The sequence below is a fragment of the Oryza glaberrima genome, chromosome 1 (genome assembly GCF_000147395.1).
Source record: "Oryza glaberrima chromosome 1, OglaRS2, whole genome shotgun sequence".
Taxonomy (NCBI): domain Eukaryota; kingdom Viridiplantae; phylum Streptophyta; class Magnoliopsida; order Poales; family Poaceae; genus Oryza; species Oryza glaberrima.
In genome coordinates, this window is record NC_068326.1 from 7073981 (window position 1) to 7090070 (window position 16090).

The following is a 16090-nucleotide window of genomic DNA, read 5'->3' on the forward strand; positions in this document are numbered from 1 at the left end:
TCACGTTTTAGAAAGTTATTTTGTCTCCCTCAATTATTGCTCCTGATTTAACCGGTACAACGACCCATCCATCTTCTAAAACCAGTACAAATCTACTCCTTTAATGATCTTACAATCAGTTTTCGCCGACGTGGCATGCTGACTGTGGTTGATTCGCTGAGTCAAGAAGTGGAATCCTGATTTGCTACTCATCTCTCCGACTCTCCCCAACTTGTGACCTCTGTTCCTCCACTCTCCCGTCTCTTCTCTTCCCCATGACCCATCTCTCTCCACATCTCTGGGGGTTTATAGAAGTGGAGATAAGGAGAATAGTGGAGGCTAGAGAAAAAAAGATGGTGTGTCTGACACATAGATCTCATCCACTCACTCAATGAGTCGACCAATATCAACCTACCACGTTAATAAAAATCACTTTCCAAAATGCCAAAGGAGCAGATTTACACTGGTACCTTTGAGGGAATTTTAACCAGGAACAAGAGTGAGGGATGCCAAAACAGACTTACTTCTCCATCCTTCCATCGGCTTGCACGGAGACATTAGGCCGCACGAAAAGCCCATGGAATTTGTGGGGATGAAGAGTTGTGTGGCCCATGTAGCTGCCAGCCATGCCAGCTCAGTCCGACACGGTGACAACCAACAAAGCAAAGCGCTCCGTGCATGGCGATGGCGAGACGCGGAGTCACCGGCCATCGCCATTCGCCCATCAGGATGGCGACGGACGGATTAATAATGGACTATGCAAGAACGGAGTAACAACTGAACTTAATCTCTCTGATTTTTTTTTTTGCCAAATTTGTCTGCGTTATTAGCCGATGATTGATCCTTTAAAAACGATCTTGGAATCTCGATAGAAACTTAGTAAATATGACAAAACCTTGCTTGGGCTTTTAGCCTTTTAGGCATTTGTATTGTATAAAACTCCATGTATTACTAATTATTTTAAGAAACTTTAGGTTTTAAGGTAAATATTCAGTGTAACCTTACGTCTAACCAAACAGAGCAGCAGCTGAACTTAAATCTCTCTGTTTCTTTTTCTTTTTTGGCCATTTTTCTCCGTATTTGGATCAATTAGCCCATGATTGACCCTTTAAAAACGATCTTGAAATTTCGATAGAAAATGAGTAAATATGACAAAACCTTAGGTTTTAGTCATTTTTATCGCAAAACACTATGTATTACTAGTTACGAGGAGTTTTTTTTTTTCATAAACACCACCAAGCGTCATTTACTCTGAGAAAGGTTGTGCGTGTGGCGCACATGCAAGAGGAGACCGACACAACCGGTGGATGAAACCGGACAAAAATAAATCATGTCACCCAACCGAGGAGCTTCTACATCTACAAGCCACAACTACCGAGGAAAAAAAAATTACAGAAAAACAACAAATACGGAGCCCTACCAGGCTTTATTATTTTATGATTTTAAGAAACTTTAGGTTTTAAGACAAAATATTTAGTGTAGCCTTAAGTATAACATAATATCATCGGTTTGGCCAATATATTTATGCTAAAAAATAGCATGGGATATTCTTTAGTACATATACACATTACCCCCATCTTCAACTATATAGCATTGGTTATTGGTAATGTTAATGTTTATATGTATGTGTAACCTATTAACGCGGGAAAATTATAAATTATATATGAGGGATATGTAATTGGAGCCTACTAATGTGGATATATTTTAAAAATAGCATACATGATATAAAAAGTACAAGTATTTTACGTAAATACATGATTTGTTGAAATATTATGTCCTAAAACCTAGGGTTTTGGGAAATGCACTCCTAGAAAATTTGCCACCGATTACCTTGTACAGTTGTACTTTAAGCATACAAACAGAAGTATATGAGTTTATAAACTGTACTATGTACGAGTATGGTATGTTTTCTTCTAATTAACACACATATTTTATCTAGGTTTTTGTTAGCATGATTTTCAAATTACTAAACGGTATATTTCGGATGAAAATATTCTATATAAAAGTTATTTTAAAATATCAAACAAATCCATCTTTAAAAAAATTAATAATTATAATTTAATTAATCACGCGCTAATATTTTTTGTTGTCATGTTCAAAAACTTTGTTATTCGTTTTCGTGTTATAATACCTAAATTCATCCATCTATCGGAAGTTAGAAACGAACGCCACCTATCATACTCTCAAGTCTCAAAAGGACGCCAGGTCGCAAGCCTGCAGCACAAAACCGGCCGGGCCTTTTGTCGGGCCTACATTACACCCACCCACCCAAACCCAACCTCGTACGCCAAACTCCGATGGAATAAGTTCATCTAAGGTCCCTTAACTTTACACTGAGTTCGATATTCGTCCCTGAATCACAATACCAGATACAATAGATCCCTCAACTGTCAAAACCGGTGTAGATGAGGTCCCTCAGCGGTTTAGATGGCAGTTTTAACTGATGTGGCGCTAACGTGGCTAGTTTGACTTAGTCCTAGTCCTATGTGGCGGTGACGTGGTACTTGGAAGCAAAATAAAAGGTGGGACCTATGTGTCAGTCTAAAAAATAGTGGACCCACATGTCAGTGGGTCCCACCCTGCTCTCTATCTTCACCGTGCTGTCGTCCTTTCCCTTCTCCCTCCCAGCCATTCTTCATCCTTCATCGAGCTCCCTCGCCGGCCGGCGAGCGCGCGGAGAGGGAGAAGGGCGCTGGTGGGGAGAAGTGCGGAGGGCGCCAGCCATCGGGCGGGGAGGGTAGGCCGACGTGCGCACGACAGGAGAGGAAGGAGCGGCGGCCAGAGCTGCACGACCTCGGCCCCGCCGCCGACGAAGACTTCTGCTGCGCCGCCGCATCGATCTGCATGAGTTACAATCTTCATCTACAGCCTTGCCTTCAGGCCAGTTAGGATTTACCATCGCAGCAGAGACATGACACCACCACAACCCTCCCAAGTCCCAACCTTGCTTCTGAACAAGCCTTCCGCACATTCGTCGTGCCCGTTACAGCAGCAGCAAGTGTATGAACCTATAGCAACATCAATTCATTTAGCTACAAGAACATGATGATTTAATTACAACTCTGCATACTTCAGCTACTACTGGTTGTTGAGAAATCAACAGTTTCGACAAATCATTTTTAGTAGAAACCGTTGATTTTTGTTGATTTTCAGTAACTGCAATCTACAGTTTGAACCAGTCAATAGAGAAGAAAAGGAATTATTTTGCTGAAAAAAGAGAGATGTGTGCCCCTGGGTTATGGGCGGAGAGGAGCACGGGGCAGGCCACATGGAAGACGTCGTCGCAGCCGGCGATGGCCGCCGCCATGCTACCGTAGTCGAGCAGGTCGGCCTTGAATAGCCGCAGCCTCTCTGCGGCGACGTCCAGAGACATCAGGTGGGCGTTCTTCGCGTCGCCTTCGCACAAATCATCCGCACAAGCACACCAATCAATCAATCCACCAGAACAAGAGCAGAACGCCATGAATATCAAAAACTTTAACGCATATGGAGGGGATTGGGGAAGTGGGCAGCGGCGACTGCGACTGCGAGCTCGAGTCCTGGGCCCCGTTAGCGCCACGCTGACTGTGTCCCGCGGCTGTGAGCTCGCCATCGCCGCAACTCGTGCAGATCGATGCGGCGGCGCCGGAGGAGGGGGGGCGAGGTCGTGCAGCTCCGGCCGCCGCTCTCTTGCCTGCCGCCGCGCGCTCACCGGCCTACCCGTTCCGCTCGTTGGCCTCCCCGCCTACTCCCTCTCTACGCACGCTCGCCGGCCTCCCCACCCGATGGCTGGCGCCCTTCTCCCTCTCCGCGCGCGCTCACCGGCCGGCTAGGGAGCTCGAGGAAGGATGAAGAATGGCCGGGAGGGAGAAGGGACAAGGACGACGGCGCGGGGGAGATAGAGAGCAGGGTGGGTCCCACTATTTTTAATGACTGACACGTGGGTCCGACCTTTTATTTTGCTTCCAAGTGCCACATCACCGCCACATACGATGAGGACTAAGTCAAACTAGCCACATCAGCGCCATATCAGTCAAAACCACCATCTAAACCGCTGAGGGACCTCATCTACATCGGTTTTGACAGTTGAGGGACCCATGGTATCTGGTATTGTGATTCAGGGACGAAAATCAGACTCGGTGTAAAGTTAAGGGACCTTATATGAACTTATTCCAACTCCGACTCGCCGACGTCCACCGGCGAACGCACGCACGGCCCACGCCGCGGACGCAGAGCCCACCCCGAACCCAACACCAACACCACCACTCCTTCTCGAACCTTCCACTCCCACGCTTCTTAGCCTAAGCCAATAGCCTAAGCGCCCTAGCCTAGCCTAGCCAACCCCCTTCCTTCCTCCTCTCCTCGCGGCCCGACGCGAGACCCAGCCACCCGCCGCCGGCTGCGTCTCCCTTCTTCTCACCCACCGTCGCGGCGGCGGAGCGAGGGGGACGAGGCGGGGGACAGCACAAGGCAGGCAAGATTCGAGAGGCCGGCGGAACCAAGCGGAGGGCGCCAGCCTCGTCGTCGTCGTCTTCTTCCGCCGCGCGGCCCGGCCGCTGCCGGCGCAGGGAGGCGCCCCCGCCGCCGCCGCCGCCACCGCCACCGCCTCCGCGGGGGGAGATGGGGATCGACTACTACAAGGTCCTCGGCGTCGACCGCGGCGCCGGGGACGACGACCTCAAGAAGGCCTACCACAAGCTCGCCATGCGGTGGCACCCCGACAAGAACCCCACCAACAACAAGAAGGAGGCCGAGGCCAAGTTCAAGCAGATCTCCGAGGCCTACGAGGTTGCCCTCACACCCCCCGCATCTCCCCCTCCTCCTCATATTCCTGCGAAGATTAGTTTTTCGTGGTTCATTGTAGCGGCTCGATCCGTTATCTCGGCGGTTTGAAGAATGATGTTCTTTCTTTGCGGAAGAAGTAATCAAGGCCATTGGAAACCTACATCATCATCAATCTTACAAAGATCATGTTTTGATTCCTCCAGGCAAATCTAGGGTATTAATATATCTGACACGATCATACCTCGTATTGGTTGTTACCCTTAGTCCGTATGGAGGGGAAGAATTTCTTTGTCATGTTATTCGTGTTGGAATCGTTCTAGCTTCAATGTTTACTGTGATTTAGCGCGCGCTCTAAAGTTTTTCTTATGTCTAAATAAGGAATAGAGGCGAACCGACCTTATTTGGCGCGCTAAATTTTTCGATGAGTAAATAGCGAATACTATATCCCTTTTACAATACTTAGATTATGGCCTTGTTCGGCCATCATTTTTGTAGATGTGGCTACCGCCAGTAGCCACGTGTGCGGGGCCGCAGCCAGAACCACTAGGCGAAGCGGCAGCTGCAGCCGCAAAAATCGCAGCCAAGCAGAGCCTATGGTGCTAAGGGCATGTCATATACTCATATCATAATTTATGTTATACATTCTGAATGATTCTTTATCCACGTTCGAAGGTATTGGTATGAGGCTAATGCTAGGTACACAATTATTTCAAGTAAAGTAAAAAAGATCTGCTGATCCAAAATGTAACCCAGCCATTCGGTATCTTTCATTTTCCAGAATACACATTGTTGAGTTGCGATTCTCATTCCATGGTTGGTATTTTCTTTTAGTGCAATATAACAGCTTAGTTTATTTCAATCCAGTCCTTGCAGTGATTGAAAATTATCCGTCCGTTGTTGATATTTTTTGATCTGTTATTAATGCTATTTTTGTTTTACCTTTTAGGTCCTTAGTGATCCCCAGAAACGCACAATCTATGATCAGGTAGGGGAAGAAGGGCTCAAGGGGCAGCCGCCCCCTGGTGCGGGAGGTCCTGGAGCATCTCCCTTCTACCCTGGTGGTGCCCATTCCAACTCTTTTCACTTCAACCCAAGGAGTGCAGACGACATTTTTGCCGAGTTCTTTGGATTCCGTGGTCCTTTCTCTAGCATGGGTGGCATGCCAAGTGTAAGTGGAGGCATGAGAGGGGACCCAAGGTTCCCAGGGTTTGGCAATGAATATTTCTCTTCACGCTTTGGTGGTGAGGGTTCCACCAGTATGCATCAGCCGTCACACCAACTAGCGAAACCTCCGCCCATTGAGAACCGGCTTCCAGTCAGCCTTGCAGATCTGTACAAGGGTGTAACAAAAAAGATGAAGATCTCAAGAGAGATTATAGACTTCAACGGGTAAGCCTCCATTACTTTTCGATGACTTTAAAACTTAGTACTAAACAACTTGCCTATACAATTTTGTTTTGTATGGTCAAAGCTCTTCCAGAGTGAACTGGTAGCACTATAAGTTTCGTAGGAGCAAGATTGTTTACTCATGTTTGCCAATCACGTATTCATTATTTCATTGTTGTTGCAATGGATTACTTCGTTGCTATTGAGCTACTATAAATGGCTACATTAACTTTCATAGATAAGAATCACCTACTAATCAATATATCCTTATTTTGGGAAAAATGAAAGCTTATCGTTCCTGGAAAATATCCTGCTTCTATCGTGCATAATGGTGTGTTTTCCTTGGTTTAACACTTGATGTGACAATCAAGTAGTTTAGATTTTGGAGCTTAATACTGTTTGCTGATCATATTGTAGTTTGTAAGCCTTGGAGCATTGCCATGATATTTGTGGTAACATGTCAGAGATTTGAAGCTGTATCGGGCATTCTATCACATTGACATCATTTTACATTTTTTTTAAAATGAAGAAGGAAATTTACTAGACAGTTCTCTGTTGGGAACATGATCTCCTTATATATGGAGAATTGTCCAGGTTTCATCATATAATTTCTATTGTACTAGAACTTGTATAGAAAATGCAACAACAGCATGCAGTGTTCAAGTTTACTGATATGTGAGGCTCATGATAGCACATCACATCCTGACCCCTAAACGACCTTGATATTGTCCTCTCCCAGTCTCCCTTTTAATACGTCTTCCTTTCTTGATTCGCCTTCCTTGATCTTATCTGCGTTCGCCAAGTATTGTTGATTACTTGGTAGCTCACATCTGCAAGCTGGCTCGATTAGACATTTGCATAGGGTGACAAGAACCTGCAACCCGAAAATGTATAAGTTGATGGCTTGCAAACAGGGATCTCATGTTCAACAGTGTCTAAGCTATTGCACTTTAGGTTTGGATTTTGGAAGCATTGAGGATTTGAGGCCTCATTTGCAACAACTCCAAATTCCTGGCACATACGCGTGTTTGGAATTTTGGAATCAATGGCCAAATTCATGGCACATACACGTGCAAGGGAATGGATTTGGATCCATCCAAACAAGGTCGAAAGGGTCATATTAGTGTACGAAACTTTGAGGCATTCCTATGAAAGCACTTAATCCAAACAAGGTCGAAAGGGTCATATTAGTGTACGAAACACTGAGGCATTCCTATGAAAGCACTTAAGGCCCTGTTTCTTTCAGCTTGGGATTATTATAATCTAGATTATTGAGTCAGATTACTATAAGCTAGATTGTTATAATCTGTAGTAGAATAAGCGGTTAGTTGTTTCTTTCCTAGATTATTAAAGCCTAGATTATTGGGTTTGCAAGTCTAAAGAGGGAGTGGGGTGGCATGGTGGGTAATTTTTCACCCAATAATCTGGAAAAAGCTCACCTAAATGAGCTTATCAGATTATAATAAGCTGGGCTCTAGATTATAATAAGCTACTTCAATAAGTTATTTATTTCTTTCAGCTTACTCCCAATAATCTGGATTATAATAATCCCAAGTTGAAAGAAACAGGGCCTAAGTTGAACATCCTAGTTGCCTCTTCTGCCACACCTTTAAGAGGTCTACTTGCATTCCTATTTTTTTGGTACCATCACAAAAAATCTCAGAGTTGAAAAATACCATTGTATATATCATTGACATGTGCCACATATGATGGTATTTTCCAATTCGTGTATCTCCATGATGGTATTTTTTAAATTTTCTCATTATTCTAGTGTCAAGTATAGTGGTTCTTCGTCCTATAAAATTAGCTTTTATGTCATTGAGATGGGAATGATCCATGATCATTAAGGAACAAAAACACAACCAGTTTTACCATGCGATGTTTGTGCATAAACCTGTAAATAGCAATGACACACCATTTGTGACATATACTGTTGTAACTACACAGACTGCAGTTCCGTATTTCCTTTTTTAGTACACCTTTATCATCTTTACCTTCTTAACACTTTCTAGTGATGTCCAAATAGTCTGGCCATTGCTAATAAGTAAATTTATTAAACAATTATATCAGAGCGCAAAGCACCAAGTTGGCAACCTCTAGATTCATGCTAGCGTAAAGGCTGTCCTATTTTGTGTAGCCAATCAATGTAACTCATATTTTTGCTAAGCATTGTTGACGTGATGTTTAACTGGATACAGAGACATGAACAAATTAGTGACATTAAAAGGAATTGTTACTTGAGATTTACGTGCGAAAAAAAATTTAGTTGTCTTCTTATGGCTGTGACGTGGCTTTGAAAAGGTGTTTCTGACATATTGGGTTATCCTGTAATTAGTTTATAAATTTGTGAAGTGTAATAATTCCTTTTAGCTCTGCTTTCCAAAGCACAGAAGTGCAGCAAAACTAAGCATTTAAAACTACATTCCCTTTTGATTTTCTGCTACATGATTAGCTGATATTGTTTCCCCCTGTTGTTTACAACACATGTTTTCAATTTTCAGGGGGTGATATTCCTACTTTTCATTTTATTCTTCAGTGAAACTGATTTTACATAACATCTTTGACTTCTTTATGGGTACCTTATGTTAATTCTTTGTACTTGTCTGCATGCTAATTTCACTATTTGTAACAGGAGAGTTTCACAGCAGGAGGAAATTTTGCAGATAGAAGTAAAGCCAGGTTGGAAGAGGGGGACAAAGATCACTTTTGAAGAGAAGGGGAATCAAGCTCCAAACATGAAACCTGCTGATATTGTTTTCATAATTGAGGAGAAGCCCCATGACATTTTCACCAGGGAGGGAAATGATCTTGTTATAACGGAGAAAATATCTTTGGTGGAAGCGCTCACTGGGTATACTGCACGTATCATTACACTTGATGCGCGAAGTCTGTCAGTGCCCATTAATTCAGTCATCCATCCTGACTATGTGGAGGTGGTCCCTGGAGAAGGCATGCCTAATCCAAAAGGGCCCAATAAGAAGGGAGATCTGAAGATTAAATTCAACATCAGGTTCCCTTCCAGGTTGACATCTGATCAAAAAGTAGGGTTCAAAAGGCTCTTGGGTTCTTGAGCCTGTTTGAACGAATTTCGTAAAAGTGACTGTGAATATTGGCGGTACCTAGCGAGGTAGATTTCTATTGGTTCTGGGGGACAAAAGGCAAGAAGTTAGAAAAAAGAAAGATGATTTCATAACATATCAGTAATAGGTTGTTATGTTGTTTTTTATCCCCATAATTTACTGATGGTTTGACATGTGCTATACCATGCTATGGCTTTTTGATTGCTCTTCCTCTTGGCTACCTGCGGGTTGCAGGGTACACACAACTTTTTTTTCTTTAAAATATATTTCTTGAGGCAATTACTGCTTCCATATGAATCCTGTAAAATCATGCATTGCAAGTAGGCACCGCTCTTGAGTCTGGCAAGGGTTATGCCTCCTTTGAATCGCAGGCTGTTTTTAGAATTTTTATATAAATATGTTGATTTCCCATATAAATCAGGGGAAAAAATTGTGCGCTCCAAAATGTTAGCCTCAGAGGAAATTTTACTCCTGCCGTGCTGCCCTAGTTTTTAGAAAATTTTAGCTTGTCTCGTGGTTTGCCGAAATTCAGAGTTTTCTTTTGGAGTTATCTAGGTCCTACCGTGAGAAGATGAGTTAGATCCCTGATAAATATCTTGGGAATTTTTTTTCGCGAACGCAAAAATCTTCGGAAATGTTAGGTTATAACTTAAAATCAGTTCTTTGGATTTGTATGAGAACCGTCGGCGTCACGGGCAGGCAAGTTGAAAAGTATGTTTTCCTTGATCGTTGTATCAAAGCTATGTGTAACCGGCTTTACGCAAATCACAGTTCTAAAGTACGATGTCATTTGGCTAAAGAAGCGGATGAATCCTATACTCGAGGGCAGAAATACAAAAGTATATAGAGTTTGTTTTTAAACTCAAAAGTACATCGAGTTAAACTTGTGGGGACGGAGTAACTAGTGGCAACAGGTTAGGTTCACGCCACATCGGCACTACTGACGATTTCCATTTCCAAAAACACAACATCCTCACTTCCTCAGAGCCAACAAAGACAAGGTCACAGACACGAATAACATTCTCGGTTATTACATACAAAATGAAAAGCTTTTCCAAGTATGAGCGTTTATTTCTACACATTTGGGCTCTCTCGACAATCAACTGATGATAACCAATCTTACCACCGCAATATGCTGTTCAACACCAGACTAGGAACAATTTGACCAAATAACCCCAAAAGCAAAAACAAGATACGCAAGAAGAAGACGCCATGATCCTCGCCCATGTTGTCCCTGAGGCGAGTAAAACTAACGCACGCACCGCAGCCACCTTGCCATATTCACAGAAACCACCTCATCATGCACTCTTCGCCTGTACCAAATCAAGATAAGCAATTAAAATGATAAACACTTTTCTCATGCCCAGTTTACTTCTTACTCTGATAAATATATTCAATTATAGAACTACTATCAAATCCATGTCCATTCTGTATTGTTGAATCCCCTTGAGCTTGAGGGTTAAAATATCATGAATACATGGAATAGTGCACAAAAAATAACTCCATGTTTGGTTTCTTTATAACCATGATGTACTGAGGGTCAGAGGCTGTCAATCAGACAATCATACAATTGTTACTTTCATTTCTAAACAGGAATAGCTGTCTTTTATGTGGTAACTGGGAAAAATGTTGGCATTCGAAAATTCAACAAATATTCAATCTAAGGGTGGAATGCTACTTTAGTTTTCCTTTAATGTTGGTCTGTTGGATAAACCATGTCTCAGTATCCAAAGTGCAGTAAAAATTGGACTACCAAAGCAACCAACAAAGTGTTTACATAATAGGCTTTCAAAATTATTTCAGTTATTTTTAGAAACTTAGTGCCATCAATTATGTGCAATTGCAGCTATATTGCAAATTTGCAACTAAAAAAAACAATCATAACATTTTTTTATACATGTATTCACATGTAGGAGATATTGTAATGAACTTACCCTTTTCTCCTCTTCGATCTTAGCCTTGATGTACGAGTAGATGGCAACACCAGCTATGGCAATGCAAGTACCAATTCCAGTCTGTGTGGTAATTCTGTTGCCTGTTTAACATATGATTTACCAAGTGTTAGGCTAGGCATAAACACATCAAACAAAAAATGCAACGAACATAACAAATTTGTAATTTTCAATTCGTAAAGGCATGGGGGAAAAAATTACTTACCAAAAACAATGATGGAGAATCCAATGACGAAAACCCTTTTCAACACATTGCCAACGGCATGCGTCAGAGGGGCCACTCGCTCCAGAGTGTTTGTAGCAACCTGCATGACATGATTGCATTAGTGATGTTCTAGTAGATGAAAGGTAGTCAATGAAAAAATTGGAATTTGTTTACATAAGAATGAAACTTAGGTACATCCTGTGAAGCACAAAAATACGATGAATTTGGTGGTTTTGCATGGCATGAAAACGGGTTACCTGGTTATAGAGGTGGTAGAACAGTCCCACGAAGAAAAGGTCAGAAACGAACTTTGTCAAGCCTACTTTTGCAATTGCATCGTTAAAACCATGCTGCAATAGTTGAGGTCCCTCGATCTGCAAGTTGGTCATGGAAAGAGGAACACCAACAGTAAGCATAATGCACGAATAATATTATACTTCTTGGACCAAATTTATCACACTTACGATCACTGCTGGTGGAATGCACACAATAAGGGCGATCATTGAGATATAAGCATACACATTGGTGCTATCCATATCAGTCTGCAACAGTGAAAATGGTTTTTAACGTCAGAAAGGACAGAATCAGGAATCAACGCAAAATCCCATGAGGCAAAAAAAAAAAAAGGTGATGAATCAACAGATTAGCACAAAAGAGGCACAAACCATAGCTTTCTTGGAATAAATGCTCCGGTAAGTGAATGAGATGTTAGAGATCATAGCATTGATGAAGCCCGTCCAGTTAAATGAAAGTTCAGTCAGTGATGCCATTGAAACACCTGGTAATCTTAATGTGGTTAAATAGGTTGAAACAAAAATGCACAAAAGCATGTGGCAGACATTACAGAATTGAAAGAATCTTCAAATACTCAGTAGCACGAGTGAAATACAATGAAATAATGGAATCATAACAAAGAAAGCATGGTCAAATTAAATTGATCAATATATTTTTAATCCTTTTAGTTTACTGCTAAATTAATGTGAAGTCTTAATTAAGGAATTACCAAGCACGACAGGGGCAAGAGACAACCAAAGAGGCAGGGGAACTTGCTGTCCAAGGACAAACTGGGTAGCCGCTGCATTGAAGAAGGGCTCCAGAGCTGCATTGCAATTGGGCAACACAAAAACATTAGCATATAAAACAAAAGAAGGTCGAAATTCAAGAATTAAATATGCACAAAAAATGGCACCTTTAATGGTGTGGGCAAATGAAACTGCAACAGTAGCAAACGATACATTGCTAGTGACATGACCAAGAGCATGGCACAACGCAACTGGAAAGAGCAGCTTCAAGAGTGTCGAATTGATAGGCTACAAAAAGACAAGGTTCTTTTTTGTCAATTTGTTGGTAATTTCCACATTAGATGCATTGTCTTGGATGAGTAGAAACTGATAATTCAAGAAAAAATGTTTTAGTTTCTTTTGATGCATGAAAGATGGATTGTGAAGCTCCATCTTAGTTTCAATGTTTACGACGACCACTGCAAGAGCCGTCAAGGAAATAACATCACAATGGAAGGAGGTAGAAATTACCGCACGCTTTGGGAGCCCGACGGTCCAGCTCACGAGGCAGTACACGACACCAACAAGCAGATGGATCACCGACACAAAGCTGCAGCAAGCAGTACGATTGTTCATACTATGTCGTAACCCAGCTACAAAATGGAATGCAAGATCACGCAGCTTGCTGATGCTCACTGTTGCAAAGCAAGGGGGGAAGAACAATAATACACTTACTATGGATAGGGGAAGTAGTTGTATATCTTCTTATTGAGGATGTTGAATATAACGTTCAAGAAGTACCTACAAGATCACTTGCACAAAATGGCAATCTTCAAACAGCTGAATAATCGCTGTGAAATCAATTCAATTCAATAAACAACGCAGAGGTGTAGGTCACGCGATTATTGTGGCAGAAAACCATACCACATGAAGAAGAAGAAGCCGGTGATCAAGGCAGGGTACTTCTCCAGGAACCCCGCTGGCTTCGCTTCCCTAGCAAAACCAAATCAGAAAAACAAAAATCATCAAATAATAAATTAATAATCTCTGAGCTGATTCCGATTAACCATAAGCATATCACACTCCAGTGGAACAGTGGGTTATCGAGTGAGCCCCATCGATCAGAATGATTATTTGTGGCTGCAGGTGGGGCCGGCATTCGGGGGTTTCTTCCATTCGAAAACGAAGAAGCTTCTCCGCCGCGAAATTTAAAAATAGAAAGCGAAATGCAGCAAGCAACCGCGAGCGATACGGGGGCGGCGGCGGAGGCGGCCGAGCACGAGCAGCGGCGCAACTGGGGCGTTTGTTTTTTCACACCCGCGCTCGTGGGTGGGTGGTGCGGGCGCGACGCGACGCGAGATTCGACACTAACCAAGTGGGAGGAGGAGCACCCGGGCTCCAGCTGGTTCTAGAAGTTTCCAGAGCGTAGGGGGCACTCACCCTGAGGTGGCGGCGGCGGGCGGGCGGAGCGCCTGCCTCCTGCCGGCCTGCGACGACGACGGCGACGTCGGCGGCTGCAGAAGGCCTCCAGCGGCGGGGAGGAGCAGCGCAGGGCGGAGCTGCCTGCCCCACACGAGCTGGCCTCCATCGGGGACGACGGCGGCGGCTGCGCACCTGGCGGCGGCCGCGGCGGGGAAGGGAGTAGCGACGGCGGGGGAAGGCGTGGCGCGGCGGAGGCGGAGGAGGCCGGCCACGCCGGCGGCGCCGCCGGAGAGCGTCCCGAGCGCCGGCATTGGGAGGGTAGCGTGGGGAGGCTGTGGAGGTGGAGATGGAGAGGAGGGTTTGCGGATAAGTTTATGGGTGGGAGTGGGAGGCGCGCGGCGTTGGGGGGTGGAGGGGGGAGGGATTTGGGTGGCGGAGGCGAGCTCGGGGCGGATAGAGTGGACCTCCCCGCCTCGCCGTGCGCCGCGAGCGGAAGGGGAAGGGAGCACGTCGCCGTCAAGGTTGGTGACGCAGCGAGGCAAGGCGAGGCGAGGCGAGCGGAAAGGGGTTTTTGTGGTTAGTTGTCGCGATATTTTTGAGAGGTGGGAAAGGGGAAGGTGAACCGTGAAGTGGCCAAGTGGAGAGTGGAGGGGAGGGGAAGAGGAGTGGAATGGGCGGACCGGGTGACATGGAAAAGGAGGGGAAATTCGAGGAGTATATTTTGTTATTTGGAGAGCACGACGGCTTTTGTTTTGATTTTTGTGTGAAATTTGTCGGGGTTCAAAGTGGTATCAGGATCACCTGAAGTTACTGTTTGGAATATCCGTTCGTTTTTTTTTTTGATGAAATGGGCACTATTGTCATGGTCATAGCTGGAAATTAGGGGTCTTCATGGGAAACACATAATAATGGACCTTTTAACAACAGTGTGAATAGAAACAATCATGTTTTCGCTTATGTTTATGTTTATCGGTCAAAATTTAAATTTTCAATGTTAAATTTGGAGTTGATTTTGAAGTTTTTCATCGAAGTTTAATTTTCAACATTTGTTTTTAGATCGCTAAGAGGACGCACATAAAAGTTTTATTAAAAATTACTTTTCGTTTACAAATATATTGTCTTAGCTTATTCCATGGCTCCAGTAGATTGACTCGGTGACTTCAAGTTTCCTCGTGCTCTAGCGGCGTCCTGGTAACATACTAACATGTAAAAGGAAGAGCTGGAGATACACAGTCCAATAGAAAAATAGAAGTTGTGTCGATTTTTCCTACTTGTGGAATCTACTTTTTTTATACATTAATTTGCTTTGATTATTACTACTCATAGATTTGGGATCCGTAATTTTTCTGAGGGTCTTGAATAGATGCACAGCTTGGGATGCAGATTATCTGTAGTAATGGCAGGGAACACCATTTGCACAGTGATATGAGTCTTGCGTAACAAGGATTTGCATTAGCATAGTGCCCGATTTTACGTCGTTTCAGGAAGATCTAACGCATCGAAGCATGAACTAATGCAGGGTACTGTAGCACCTATGTATTTTCTTCCGCACATCTTGCACCAGCCGGTCAATACTTGGGTGTGTTTGCAACCCCTTTTTCCTAACACATCTCCCTCGTTTTCCGCGTGCACGCTTTTTAAACTGTTAAATGGTAATTTTTTTAAAAAAAGTTTCTATACGAAAGTTGCTTAAAAAATAAATTAATCTATTTTTTTGAAAAAAGTAAATACTTAATTAATCACGTGCTAATGGACCGTTCCGTTTTCCGTGTTTACCGTCCACGTTAGAAAATTGGAGTAGCGAACACACCCTAATGCTGCAGTGATCTAGCACACGGTACAACATCTCATTGCTCGTGTCGTACCCGCATCAGGGCCGAGCCGTGGCTTTCAGCATCTCGATATATTGGTTGATAGTATATGGCTGTTCAGATTGATGTTATTTTTAACTATACTATTCTTTTTTTTAAGTTGTTAAAAAGAAAAAAGTGCTTACGTTAAGTTTGTTGCCAAACTTTGGTAAATATAGAAATCCTGTCAAAATTTTGACAATCTTGCTAACTTGTCAAAATTTTGACATTGCTAAAATTTGATATGGTTTATTTTGCAGTACTGCAGGTGCAGCACAACTGCGTGGTTGGGAAGTTGGGATTCGGAGTCAGGATTATCCAGCCGAAAAGGAAAAAGTACACCGAAGGTCCCTCAACTTGTCATCGAGTTGCAAATCATCCTCAAACCGCAAAACCAGATATGCCACGTCTTTTAACTAATCAAAACCAGTCACAATATGTCCCTCGGTGG

At 43.4% G+C, this 16090-nt stretch overlaps 2 protein-coding genes across 2 annotated transcripts; one reads left to right on the plus strand and one right to left on the minus strand.

Moving 5' to 3' along the window:
- The first annotated feature begins 4268 nt into the window (after window positions 1-4268).
- On the plus strand, window positions 4269-9415 carry LOC127771195 (uncharacterized). The gene is made up of 3 exons (XM_052297044.1): window positions 4269-4746; window positions 5690-6132; window positions 8762-9415. Exons 1-3 carry the CDS (start codon window positions 4579-4581, stop codon window positions 9198-9200), a joined length of 1050 nt encoding a protein of 349 aa, XP_052153004.1. The 5' UTR covers window positions 4269-4578; the 3' UTR covers window positions 9201-9415.
- Window positions 9416-10216: 801 nt separating this feature from the next.
- LOC127771186 (triose phosphate/phosphate translocator TPT, chloroplastic) lies at window positions 10217-14219 on the minus strand. Its single transcript, XM_052297033.1, has 12 exons — window positions 13808-14219; window positions 13292-13360; window positions 13103-13168; window positions 12899-12977; window positions 12556-12676; window positions 12370-12465; window positions 12032-12144; window positions 11831-11908; window positions 11624-11740; window positions 11367-11466; window positions 11144-11244; window positions 10217-10522 (listed from the first exon to the last, which is right to left on the minus strand). Exons 1-12 carry the CDS (start codon window positions 14098-14100, stop codon window positions 10508-10510), a joined length of 1248 nt encoding a protein of 415 aa, XP_052152993.1. The 5' UTR covers window positions 14101-14219; the 3' UTR covers window positions 10217-10507.
- Between the last annotated feature and the right edge of the window lie 1871 nt (window positions 14220-16090).

Excerpts from the sequence above, each read along its gene's own strand:
- LOC127771195 (XM_052297044.1), top strand. The coding sequence starts at position 4,579 with ATGGGGATCGACTACTACAAGGTCCTCGGCGTCGACCGCGGCGCCGGG. Across the intron at positions 4,747-5,689 it reads AGATCTCCGAGGCCTACGAG|GTCCTTAGTGATCCCCAGAA; the intron begins GTTGCCCTCACA and ends TTTACCTTTTAG. Across the intron at positions 6,133-8,761 it reads GAGATTATAGACTTCAACGG|GAGAGTTTCACAGCAGGAGG; the intron begins GTAAGCCTCCAT and ends TATTTGTAACAG.
- LOC127771186 (XM_052297033.1), bottom strand. The coding sequence starts at position 14,100 with ATGCCGGCGCTCGGGACGCTCTCCGGCGGCGCCGCCGGCGTGGCCGGC. Across the intron at positions 12,677-12,898 it reads TCGGGCTCCCAAAGCGTGCG|CCTATCAATTCGACACTCTT; the intron begins GTAATTTCTACC and ends GTCTTTTTGTAG. Across the intron at positions 12,466-12,555 it reads ATTTGCCCACACCATTAAAG|CTCTGGAGCCCTTCTTCAAT; the intron begins GTGCCATTTTTT and ends ATTGCAATGCAG.